Here is a 13,775-nt window from a genome sequence, read left to right as displayed (position 1 = left end):
GACAGACGGACAGACGGACATGGCTAAATCAACTCAGCTCGACGTTCTGATCATATAAGTATACATTTTCATGGGTCTATCTCTTTTTGTTCTGGTACTTACAAACATCGGACCAAAGTTATAATACCATTTCATGCTCATGAAAGGTATAAAAAACAGACATAATAACGTACGCGACAGATTTTTCCCCCATACAATATTTTTATTTTTACTAGTACCACATACTAAATTAAATTTTTAATTTTATTTTTTCAGTTCTTCTCTCCACCGTTGCGCATTTTAAAAACCTTTTTCCGGCATCTGAATACGAAATTTTAAGTTTACATTTTCATGGAAAGACCCATATGTTAAAATAATAAAAAGGTATTTTAAAATACTTTTCAAAATTAAAATATATTTAATGTTACCTTAAAACAGAATGGCCCTGTTCTTATTTTTACACATTTTAACAACAATAAGTATTTGTCCAACTGTTATAAAAAACATTCCACAAAAAATCAAATTTTTTGAGCGAATCAACATCTATATTTTTTTTGTTAATACAATAAAAAAAATATTTTGAATATTCTTCTCAATTATTATTTTAGCAAAACAAAAGCAAATACGCCTGCATTAAGTTAACTGGATTTAACGTTTTTTTCCGTTTCTACCCACATTCGATCGAGATTTGGCATCTGATTCATGTTTCTTTTCTCTTTTCCACTAAAATGCAAAAAGAAAACAAAAAAAAACGCGTAATAAGACTGTTGAGCGCCGAAGGCGTAAAATCCGGGCACATGACATGACAGCAACAACAGTCACACATATCTACATATGTACGTGTGAATATGTAGAGTATATTTTTATGGAGAATAAATAAATAAAAAATTTAAATCCGTGTAGTCAATGAACTTTCGCAGAGTTTTTGTAAACTTATTTAAAAAAACGGACCGAAAACATTATCTCGTGATAGCGATCTAGCACAAATAGTAATAGACGAGGTAATTTCATGCTGACGGCGGTGCGTCTTTTAAAGGTGTGTCTAGAAATTCTAAAATTAATGGACCACTAAAAAACTTACTGTTGCACGCATCTAATCTAATTTAGTGTTTTAATTGTTTTCGGCAGATGCAAAGCAATCTTCTTCAACTAAATGAGCAGCTATACATACATATGCATACAGATGTATTTATATATATATCCATGAAGGGGCGAAGTTGAGGTGGGCTAAAAACCACCTGCACAGACAGCGTGTATACAGTGTGGTCGGTTGCATGTGAATTTATTTTTTTAAGTTTCTATGTTATGCACTCCTTCGTTTTTCATTGACCTACATTTATTGCTTTTATGTAGTTCAAAATATTAAAATATGAATAAGTTTAAATAATTAATGAATATTTGATGAAGCATAATTTCGTAGCAGACAATCACCAAAGTCATTAAACGAAATATTACACAAACTATGCTGGTAGAGTATATTTTTAAATCAATTAAAGTTTAAACAAATATGTTTTACTTTTCAAGTAAAAAATATATGTAGTTATCTTTTTACATCTCAAGCAAAATATTTACGCAAGTCCCTCTTCAATACGCCTCTGTTTCGCCTACATATGTAAGCCTTTATACGGTTTATTTACATACGTACAAATATTTATCAGCTTTAGCGATCCACACGAAGTAAGAAATTCAAGAATTTGTTATTTTTATGAAGAAAAAATAAGCAAAAAAGGAAAACTCTGCACAAATTCTGAAACAAAGAATAAATTTGTATAAGTACGAGTATTTCTAAAATTTCGAAATATATATTTTAAAAGACAAATGAATAAAATTTGTTGTTTTATATCGTCGCTCGAATAAAGAAACAGTGTAAATGCCACATACACTATTATTCGATAATTGCACCATTGGATAGACAATCCTTTAATCTATTATGCCGGATTTCCACTAGGCATTAAATGGCAAAAATGACAAATGACAAAGTCGGGCATAAAAAAAAAATCGTGTCATTACATTAAAAAAATACTAATTAAGTTCATTTCCACATGGCATTTTTTCAAATGGCATACATTTTTTGTCATTTCAATGCCTAGTGGAAATTAGACATTAGAAAAAACTTTAGTTTTCTTAAATATCTCTTTGGCTCACTGATTTATTCGCGAAAAACGAAATTGTGTTTGTAGGGTTTGTAATGGTTTATAAAAACTTCCAATTCGTTTTTCTCAAAACTATACTTTTCATGTTACACTATTTCATTATTCCAGCGACGATATGTAACTGAAGAACTCAGTGAGAGGGGTGACCAGTATACATATGCATATATATGTACATATGTTTTTTTATAGAAAATATTTATTGAACCAAAAAGTGGTGGGTAGGCACTGTTGCTAATGATAATCAACTATTACCACGTATGCATGGTTGTAAGCCACGCATAGTTCGCAAAATAATCCGGAAGCAGTGTCCGAGTGCCGAGCATGCTTTGAAGTGCCATCAAAATATAACTTCAGAAAGTTTTATCACATGGCAGTTGAGAGGTGCATGTGCAAAAATTTCATAAATTTAATGAAGGAAATATTTGCACGTGCAGCAGTACATAGCATACATTTAGGAGCTTGGTGTTAGTAGTCGCGCCTGCTTTTAACAAATTAGCACCGAAATTCAAAACGATATAGTTCGCAACTTACTTTTATTTATTTATTTTTAATAAGTTCATTTAAAATATAATTCAATATATAACAGACACCACATAAATAAAATTTCAAAGCCTGGACAAATTTCAAAAAAATTTATCAAACTTAAAAAATATTGTCATCGAAATTTCCAAATTTTTAATCAGAATATTTGGAAAATATGTAGTTTTGTATCCCATTTATTTTTAGTCTATAAAGTGCAAGTTTTCACAAATTTTTTAGAATTTTTTTGTGGCGGGTGTTGCGCATTTTCTCGTGTGATCAAAATCTATTTTATATGAAAAAGAGATTTTTTGGCGGCCGCTGAGGTGTAGTGATTAGAAGTGCATTCAAGCCCGGTTCAACCCAGCATCAAAAAATAAAGAACAAAAAAGTTTTTTTTAGTATGATTTTTGATTCTTCTTCGCTAGAGCTTGCCAAACATTGCCAACATACGATTTTTTGGACACATTGACCACGTTTTTCTCAAAATCTGGAGCTATTGCAACCTTTATACCTACGAATTCGCAATCAGCTAAAAATAATAATCTATCAAAAACAGCAGAGATCGTCAACGATTTTTCTTTACACTTTAGTCCACTCATTCTGTGGTACGCTTAAGTTGGAGCCGGGAAAGTAAGACTCTATTCCAGATTTATTTCAAGCAAAATTGGCAAAACTTAGTTCCTTCTCAGATGCGAGGCATCGTTTTACATAAACATGTTTCGGAATGCTGTCAGACCCGATTTGTTTACCGGCCAGCGCAAACTAATTTGAATAATTGCACTCAAGTTCCGTTTAAAAAGAACATAGCATGTATGTACAATCCACTAAAGTTAATAAAAAAAGCAGAATGTATATATACGTCACTCATACGCCATGTTGGCCTTGAAAGTACAATGACACAAATAAGCCCAAAGTAAACAATGAGACCTGCAATAAGTGTGCTTGCACATCTCTGAGCGTAAGACTTCAAAACGTTTTTGCGAAGAAGTGTGTCACTTTTGTCATTCCCCTTTATTGTACATATGTATGTACATAGATTCGATGACTGGCAAATAAATACAGAAAAATTAAATTAAGTAAGTATTTAAGCTAAAAGAGTGTCACTTCTGACTAATGGGGGCAGTAAATACTCAATATTCGTATGCTCGTTTCCCACATTAAACAATTCAAGAAACATAACATAAAACTGATTTAATCAAAAAGTGTCAGCTATTTTTGCGCTGATTGGATGCAAAAAAAATAGAATAACTTACCTTTTACAATAAATAGTATAAAACGCTACATAATTTTTTTTTGTACAAATTAAAGTTTATTTAAAGCAATTTGCATCTGAGTGCGAATTAAATTAGCGGCAATTAAAAGACATAAAACACAAGCGAATGCAGAAAGACACCGCGAGCGAACGAGTAAATAACACTTTAATTTTTTCTTGCGCTGAGTTTGACATTAAAATTAAAATTGTTTACTTAATACTTGCATACACACCTAAATACATACATACATATATGCAGTTACGTATGTTTATAATCAATATAACAAATGCTACTTAACTGTTACCTTCACCTTCATTTCACAAATTTTTATTTAAGGTTTAATCAATTTCTTAATTATTATGCATCTACGGCAGCGACGGGCGTGTATAGCCAGGTGCTTCTTCAAGCACAAAATGCATATCAATACAAACACACACACCATACTCACACATACACATATACATACATACTTTCTAATAAATACATAGTTGATATTATTATTTTCATAACAACGCATAGACGACTACTTGAACTACCAGCGTTTGGTCAAAGAAGCGACTGGCCAAGAATACTTATTTGATTGTTTGTTTGTTAAGCTTGTCAAGCGAAGCGAATAATGCAAAGTTGTTTGGTCGGTTCTATGCGTAATTGATGAGCGCATTTGATTAACATAAGAGACATCTATTTACTGAGTAATATATACAGACAAATATGTAAATATGTGCATTAGCATATTCATATATATTAGCAACAACAAAACTTTTGCTATTGGTGATAACCACAATCAAAGACAGAACTGGCAAGGCTTATCGTCACCTAAGGGTGAAAAGGTTTTAAGTCCATTTTTTGAAATTATGCAGGAGAAACGAAAAATCGTTGTAGTTTCGTATTACCTGCCATTCTGCACCAAAATTTAATTAAAAAAAAAAAAATGGACTTGGCACCTTTTCACCTTTAGGTAGCGTTATCTACTTAATTGTAGTAGTAGATAGTATGACGCTCAGCTTAAGTTGCGTAAATATTTTTATCTCAACGTAACCGGAAATTGTTTGGCAAATAGCAAGAACATTGATACGGTGGATTTAGTCAAATAATGGTGATTAAAAATAATGGTTAACGGCAATAAAAGTTGTTTGAAAAGGAGAGAAGAGGGCATACCGAGGCATAACTCAGCTGATGACAAACATATTGTTGCTATGAAAATGCATTAAATTTATTGAAAAAATGGTACAGGTAATGTGTAATGATAGAGTAATCGTATGTTAATTGTAGTACTTGTGGTAATCGGCATGTGAGTGCTAATGCTAGCGCTAAAATTAACGATAATGGTTTTCTTTTGGTATGGCATAGGTAATGGTAATGGTAATGGAAATTGTATGATATGATAATGGTAATGACATGGTAATGGTAATGGTAATGGAAATGATATTGATGATGGCATGGTTAATGGTTATTGTGGACTGGTAACGGTTGAGTAATAGATAAGGTGTTGGTAATTAAGTTTTAATAATAATGCTAATGGCGTTATACTAGTAATGATAATGGTATGACAATGGCATGGTAGTGGTATTGTAATATTATGGTAATGTTATGTTTATGGAGTGAAAATGGTAAGTAGTTGTATAGTAATTGTAGGGCAATGTAATGGTTAAGTTATGGTAGTAGTATGGTAAAGGTGGTGGTAACAGTAAGGTAATGGTATGGTAATGGCATGAATATAGTATGTTGATGGTGTGGTAATTGTAATGTAAAGATAAGATAATAATATGGTAATTGTGGTGATTTTTTTTTATGTATAAAATGATCATTACAGTAATGTTTCTAGCTACAACAAATCTCATTAGAAAACATGCATCTATATTACATAAAACTTTTGACTTTTGAATGTTTTTCAGAGCACTTCGAGATTTTTTCTACTGAGACCGTATGGTGATTTTAAGAAACTTTTCGGGATGTTTTAACTCTAAAAGGGTACTTAATCCTTAGTTTGCTCTTTAAGTAAAAAAATTTGTAAATTAATTTCTGATCAAAAAGTTTTATTAAAATTTCGAAATTTATTTTTTTTCTTTTTCTTTTTTTAGCTTGTCACAGATGCAATAATTCAAATTCTATTCCAAATTAGCAAATACCCGGCGTGCTTCACTGCGCCTTAAACGTATTTTTGTGTTTTGTAATATTTCATTTATTTTATCAATTTAATTGAATAAAATTTTTCGAATATGTGGCAACCCCCCTCAAAAACATTTTCGGCTGTACGCTTTCTTAAACCATTTTCTTTTGGCAGCCATATTGCAATATTTACTCTATCTTATCGATTTTCTTAAACTGCAATTTTCAAACAGGTGGCAACTCTCTAATTATTTTCTTTCTATATTTTGGCCTCTGTCAATACATTGGTGAAAACTGCATTCAATTCCTTGCATTTGTTTTCGAGTGATGCGCATACAAACATACAGACAGACAGACGGGCAAAAATTCTAAAAGTTGTTGATTTGGCTTCTCTTGCTCTAATAAAGACCCCCCTATTAATTTTTCTTTAAAAATTATAATTTACAGACATCGGCCTGTTACAATTTTATTATATGTAAGAGAGAATCGTAAAAAGAGGATCTGGATTTATTTTCTGTATGCATACGTACTTTGTTTAATCATCGAACGGAATTACTTTACTTCCTCTAGGAAACAAATGCAAAATGTTGACTTTCTAAACCACCGAATAGCTCAAAGTGTGTAGAAAAAATGCTGAATCAAGGGTAAGCGCTATCGCCAATTAGTTGCGAAAAACTACTCCACATCGCAAAGGAAACACAAATCGACAATTAACGACCATTTCTGTTACCATTTCACGTTTTAGTGCCAATCGCATATCGATTACATGTCCACTTTTATGAATTTATATTTGTGCTCTTGCAAGCGGCTTGCAGCAAGCGATATTTGATATGCATGCGCCGTATAACGGAGTGGCGTAAATTAGGCGAGGTCTTCTGACGCACTCGCTGCTTTTATTTATTTACTTACAATACCCTCAATTGAATTTGGTAAAAATTTTGCGAGTGACTTAACAATTGCAGTTCACTTAGTTTTTCGGTATAAAAGGTAGTTTTATTTGGCAAGGGAAGCATACCACCACCACAGTTCCTACAGCTAAGTACAAGCTAACCCTAAACAAAAGCAAAATGTTCAAATTCGTAAGTGTTTTCCGAAAATCTCTGCTAAATAAGCGCACGGTTTTTAAATTATTATTTCTTCTTCCAGGTGATTGTCGTTCTTGCCGCCCTCATCGCTTGCACCTCAGCCAAACCCAGCATTGTGGCGCCATTAGCAGCAGCTCCTTTCGCCGCCGCTGCCTACGCCAACGCACCACTGTACGCCGCTGGTGGCAGCAGTCAAATTGATGTTCGCAACAACTACGATGGCACACTATCTTCGTACACCACAACACCATTCCACTACTCCGGACCCTTCTCCAGCCGCTATGTTTCGGGCATTCCAGCTGCCTACGCTGCTGCCGCACCTGCTCCCTTAGCCGCGCCGTTAGCTGCTCCAGCTTTTGGTAGATACGCTGCGCCAGCTGCTTTCGCGGCTCCCTCTCCATTGGCTGCTCTACCAGCTCCTTTTGCCGCTGCGCCTGCCCCTCTGGCTGCTGCTCCTGCTCCATTTGCCGCTGGTCTGCCTGCTCCGTTCGCCGCTGCGCCTGCTCCTTTGGCTGCTGCACCTTTTGCCGCTCCCTATGCATCCGCTTTCGCTGCTCCAGCCCATTATGCGTGGTAGAGAAGTGAAAGTTACAGGAAGTAGTGGATGACCAAAACACGAAGATTGTTGGCATTTTGCTTGCAAACTAGCTCCAATTCGAACTGATTACATCTATTAAAAGAATAATAAATTTATATTGAATATGATATAATGCATTTCTCTTTAAACTTTGGGCGACAGCGTCACAGCAAGCTAAAATTGGTGCTAGAGTAAGTTACAAAAACTGCACACACTTGACATCAAAGATCATAAAGTGAAAGTGTTTCCAGGGACAAAATTTGGATTGTGTCGATTACCCAGTTAGTGCAGCCTACATTTTAATAAAAGGTACTTGAGTAGGTATGTACATATATGTATCTACATTTGTAGAATGTAGGCCTTAAAGTTGTCAAAAAGGTGGGGAATGGTGGCCCTCTTTTGTGGAATCTTTTCTCCCAGTAACTTCCGGATGCTACTAATTGTATTATTTTTTCTTTCGGAATCGCTGGAATACGATTAGCCGCCCTTCGGCGTCGCATAGTGTTCTATTTTGGAAAAATCTCGAGAACAAGAGCTTTTCAGATGGAAAATTCAGAAAGAGCATTCTCATTGGATAAAAGAACAGCCTTTACTTTTAAAATGACCTCCAAACATATAAGGCTTCAAATTTGTTTCTTTTTGGACTTGAAACCGGTACGCAGTGAACGTTTTAAATTTCCAAGGCATCCAATTCCATGGTCGCAAAAACCGAAAAAAAAGAATTTTAAATTATTTTAAAAAAGTTAATTTCAAGCTGTTTCCAGGTAGAAAACATAAAAAAATAAAAAGGCTAACTTTCGGCGGTTTCACTTTTGAAAGGTATCATTGAATGAAAAATTACCTTGAACTCGAAATCGACCTTCAAAAGTAAATTTTTTAATTTTTTCTATTTTTATCTAAAACTTACATACAATTATCCTAAAAACATTTAGATTCGTTTGTTTACTGCGACCATAGAAATAGATTCCTTCATACTGCAACTGGATTCAGGTTAAAAAAAAAATATTAAGACCTTCTATATTTGAAGCTCATTTGAAAAGCCTAGCCAATTTTTTTATCCAACAGTACTCATCGACTGAGTCTCTCTTCCACCACGAATCCGACAACGAATTTGCACTTTCATACATGGCAGCTGTAGTAACGGTCGCAAAGTCCCCAAGCTGGAGGTTCGCCTTTCCACATTAGCTCGTCTCCAAACGGTCTAGCTTCGTGGCTTTTTAATGCTACCTTTTTTATAAGTCATTTTCATATATCTAGTATTCTAGTGTTAAATTGTTAACATTTTTAGTGATCATCTGGTCACAATGGTTACCTAGAGGATACTTGGCGAAAACACCGGAAGTCCTGAGCTGCTCCAACCGGATGCCAAGTACATTCTTTGGTCCTTTGCTGGTGAATGGCGATCAAAAACTTTCCCAACATACCTTGGCCTCTGCATCCGGAACCATGCGCCATGCAAACTTTTTTTTAGATTTTGCATGAAAAGGCTATCTGGTGGCTGATGCACTTAGGCTCAACACTGGCCAAGATAATAATTAACCCTTTGCTTAATACAGATAAACGTGTTCGTAACTACGGCAGTGAGGGTGCATAGCGGACTTATTTGAAGCAGGAATTTGTAAACAGACTAAAGTTCTATAAATAAAATAATCGCTCGGCCAGAAGAAATTTCAGGGTCAAACTAAATATTATGAGTTTTCTTAAAGTATGTAGTCAGACATTACCAATTTATTTCATTAAGTCTCCAAACAAGTGCAAGTGTGTCAGCATTAGTTTATGGAAATGTAAACACAACAAACACAATTTTATTAATACTCACTTATGAATACATACATACATACCTACATATGCCCATAGCAGAAGAGCACACGCGCTGTGACATAATCAGCGCACATAATTGCAGCATATTTTATTGCATAGAAGACTTTGCACCCAACTAAAGCAATTTTATGACGAACAAATTAATGAATCGAATAGTTTAATGTAGAAAAAAATCAAAATACCTCAACGGAACTATTGCGCGCATACATTTTTCCGACCTTTCTTTCGCATTGCATATTAAAGAGTCAATGGGCGCTGGCCACCGCCGCAAATGGTCACCTACACAAGTTTATTGGTAGTAATTAGCGCCACAATGGAATTGGTTGGGTCGAAAGTGAAATGTCCGCCAGTCAGTGGGTGGTTGAGTCATTTTGGGCAACGTAACTATATTTTCATATAAATTGGCGCATCAAATATTAATAATTCATTAGCAAGGTAACATTTGCATAGACAAGTGGGCACTTTGGTAAGCAACCAGTAAACTTTAAACTCTAAGAAAAATTAAGTAAAATGGCGCACATGAAAATTGTAAGTTTACTTATTGCATTTAAAAAAAAATATTGCATTTATTAATTTATCCTTTTTTTCCTTTTCGCAGGCTTTTGCTTTGCTAGGCATGGCTGCATTGACCATCGCTAAGCCATCACATCCTTTTGCGCTGCACACAGCCATACCAGATCATTTCGATTTTGCACCACCTGTACTGCCGCCTACGCAGTTCCATGCCGCTGCACCCGCTCCTGAACCCTGGTTGCCCGCACCGCATTTCCATGCCGCTGCACCCGTTCCTGAACCCTGGTTGCCCGCACCGCATTTCCATGCCGCTGCACCTGTTCCTGAACCCTGGCTGCCCGCGCCACATTTCCATGCCGCTGCTCCGGCACCTCTACTGCCTGCACCTACGCCATTCTTCGCTCCAGCGCCATTTTTCCCAGCACCAGCCCCAGTTCTTCCCGCTCCTGCACCCATTCTCCCAGCTCCTGCACCCGTTCTACCAGCTCCTCTTTTGCCCGCTCCCGTAGTACATCATCATCATCATGTTGTGCCTGCCCCCCTGCCAGTACCGGTTCTCGCCCCACCAGTGCTGGAACCTGCACCATTCATTGCTCCCACATACCGCGCCATTCCGGGCCCTAAGACCACCACACATCATGTATCGGTCGGTTATGCCTTCCCTACAGCTCATGTGGCCAAAATTGTAGGCCACCATCATCATCATCACTCACTCTTCTAACTTCCTTTGGTACAAAGAATAAAGGATTAGTTAGAGGCAAAAGGATGCTACTTTCGCGCGAAGTCAAAAGCAAACGTTACCAAAGTTATTTGCGTGTATCCCCTTAGAGAGTTTAGCTTTTATTTGCTTTGGCTCGATTGTTAATTTATTTGTGTAAGTTTAAAATACATACATACATATATGTATACTATTTAGCATAGTATTTTTTATATTTATATTTTGCGTTAAGGATTACATTTGTAGTTGTTATCCAATGTATATTGTCGAATTTTTAGGATAGTAAATAAAATGATGGGTATTCCTGTGTGTACAAAGACAATCTATAAGTAGTTATTTGATTTTTTTAGTGCTGGCTAAAATTCTTAACATACATATATACATTAGGGTGGTTCAACATTTTTTTTCCAAATTTCTAAATTTTTAAAGACGTTTTGAAACCGAATTGTTTTAATCTACTCACATTTATAAGTATTTAACAAACACAGTGGTGTCCATAGGGTAACTAAAAGAAAATCCGGCACCGGTAGTCGAAATATGTGGGCCCCCATTCCCAGAACAAATTGTTTAACGAATTTCCCACGGTCCCACCATGTACTCGTTTAGTGCTTTTGGAAATAAGTAGCCTTACCTTAATTTTCGTAGTACGTAAATATATGGAGTATTTTATTTAAACACTTCGTCTAAAGAGAGTATTGTTTTTGCAGGTCAAACTTATCAACTTATCAAAATATTTTTATTTTTCAACTTAATTTTTAGAAAAATGCGAAAACTACGCGGAAGATATTTGGAGAATTCTTCCTAGAAAAATTTACGAAGGAAACAATCAATTATAAAACTTAGATGAGTTGAGAGCATGATGGGAGCAAATGGATCTTGACCTGGTAAAAACTTAGTACTCATTAATGATTGCGGAAACTTTAATAATAAAAAAAACTAGTAGACGCAGAAACTATGACAAGTATTTTTTATATGCAAACTATAAAAGTGATGTGCATAGCTATTTGTCAAACAAAACCAGGGTAAAATATATCTTTCCATTGTTTTCACAACGCCTCTGAGAATATAGTAAACTTAATTTGTTGGTGTTTGCTATAAGCTTAGTCAATGTATGGTAGAAAAATTTGAAGTAATTAACTTTTAAATTAATCAGCGGAAATTGGCAAAGCATTTACTAGGCCACACCATAAGTTTTATACCCAGTGGAAAAAGTAATGTATAGTAATCGAAAAAATAAGCGGTAAAACAGTCGTTTTTACATTCGAAAATGCATTATTTTCCCCACGTCGATGTCCTAGGAAAAGTGGGCATTCATTTTTGCATTACCAGTAATTAGAAATATATTACATTATTTATCACGCATGTAATGCATTACCACTTTTCCCGCTGGGTAGTTTCTGGTATGTTTTTAGTTTTCACTCCTGATTCCTCGACTCAGATCTCTTTTTCTCTGAACTTATAAAAATTACGATACTTATAGAAGTCCTTTTTTGCTGAGATTTCCGATTTCGTTTCTAAGAGATATTACAGTTAATCGTGGAGTTCTGAATCGAAAACCTTAGCTAATGGGATGCTCCCTTTTATAAATTTCAACCGTCCAAAGTAAACAAAATAATTTCTTTCTGACGGTGCTGCGCATTTTTTCCTTGTTAAAGAAACTGTCGAGCATACTTTAACGATATGAAAGGAAATGTTAAAAAAATTATTAATTATTAAAAATCAACGAAATTTTCTAGCGTCTTGAAACTTGCACTTTAATGGGCTATAAAACCGCATATCTGAATTTGAATTTTACATTTTTTGGCTGTAAAAATTTCAGATTTGAAAGTTTGAAATACATATCGTCGTTTGAAGTACAAAACCGCGAATCAAGATAATGCAAGTCCTTGTATTTGAGGTTGCATAAATTATTTTATAGAGAGTAAAAACAGTGATATTTTTATAAAGCAGTCGCATTTCTGGCTAGTATATTTCAGGACGAATGGATAAGGATTAAGCCAAGAGCTTGTGTGAGCAAATCTAATTTTTGGCCGCCAATCTCATTTACGCGGTTTTGCAAAATGACGATACGCGGGTTTGTACTTTAAACGACGATGTGGGTTTTTTTGGTGCTGGTTACATAATTGGCTAGACTTTTATAAAGAAAAAATATACATTAAATGTACAAAAGAAAAATAGCCGAAATGGTGAAAATGACATTTAAATAAATCAGCTGATCACAAGTGTATGTCGAGGAGCTTGAACATGCTTTTTTTATCACTCCATCGCAGTGAGTTCAAACGAGTAATAGGAGCATCAAGAGACAACATATTGGATTAATGTTGTTTGGATACATACATATATGTATATCACTACACATGTATCTGCTAATACATAAAGACTTGTCACTAGATTTAAAATATACTCTAAATGCAAAAAATGGAACTTACTTACACCTGCCATAATTTGTGAGCGGTCAGCTTATAGATTAATTTGAACGAAGCACTTACTTGAGTATTGATTTACACTATGGCTTGCAAGGAGCGACAGAGCAAGTCACTTGGGTACCTCATAATCTCCAGAGTACATGTTAATGTGGCTAGCAGACGTGCGAGCTTAATCCTCACTATTTAAACATATACATACGTAAGTTCATTTGTGTAGCTTTGGACATAAAAATCATAACTCAAAAATTTTATTTTTTTTCAGTTTTATAGACTAAACTATTGTATTTTAATAAACAAGCTTTTAGATTTTGCTACGATCTAACACTGATTCACAAAGTATAAAGAAAATATTCGCAAAAAGTTACAATTATTAATGTAGTAATGTAAGTCGTGCTTTTTTAACAAGTGCAGTTTCGGACGGTTACCGGAGTATGTGAAAATGCTCTAAAGAAGATTTATAACTTTTAAAACTTACACCACAGAAATTTGTAAAAAAAATTCTAACTAATAGGAGCGTTCCTTATCTCCCAGAAATAGTCAGAAAAAGTCCGAAGTAGTCAGATTTAGTCCAAAAAGCGTTCCTTAACTCGAAAATGACAGCAAAAATGAGAGAGCAACA

At 34.9% G+C, this 13,775-nt stretch overlaps 2 protein-coding genes across 2 annotated transcripts; both read left to right on the top strand.

Moving 5' to 3' along the window:
* Positions 1 to 6,475: 6,475 nt before the first annotated feature.
* Positions 6,476 to 7,924, top strand: LOC108362806 (60S ribosomal protein L22-like). The gene is made up of 2 exons (XM_017615951.1): positions 6,476 to 7,095; positions 7,163 to 7,924. Exons 1-2 carry the CDS (start codon positions 7,084 to 7,086, stop codon positions 7,676 to 7,678), a joined length of 528 nt encoding a protein of 175 aa, XP_017471440.1. The 5' UTR covers positions 6,476 to 7,083; the 3' UTR covers positions 7,679 to 7,924.
* A 1,627-nt stretch (positions 7,925 to 9,551) lies between these two features.
* On the top strand, positions 9,552 to 10,813 carry LOC108362805 (vegetative cell wall protein gp1). Its single transcript, XM_017615950.1, has 2 exons — positions 9,552 to 10,027; positions 10,098 to 10,813. Exons 1-2 carry the CDS (start codon positions 10,010 to 10,012, stop codon positions 10,731 to 10,733), a joined length of 654 nt encoding a protein of 217 aa, XP_017471439.1. The 5' UTR covers positions 9,552 to 10,009; the 3' UTR covers positions 10,734 to 10,813.
* The last annotated feature ends 2,962 nt before the right edge of the window (positions 10,814 to 13,775 follow it).

This window comes from Rhagoletis zephyria, unplaced genomic scaffold, assembly GCF_001687245.7.
Source record: "Rhagoletis zephyria isolate East Lansing unplaced genomic scaffold, Rhagoletis_zephyria_1.1 Rzeph_scaffold_01106, whole genome shotgun sequence".
NCBI lineage: Eukaryota > Metazoa > Arthropoda > Insecta > Diptera > Tephritidae > Rhagoletis > Rhagoletis zephyria.
The sequence above is the reverse complement of the archived record's forward strand: the minus strand, read 5'-3'. Positions and strand labels throughout refer to the sequence as shown.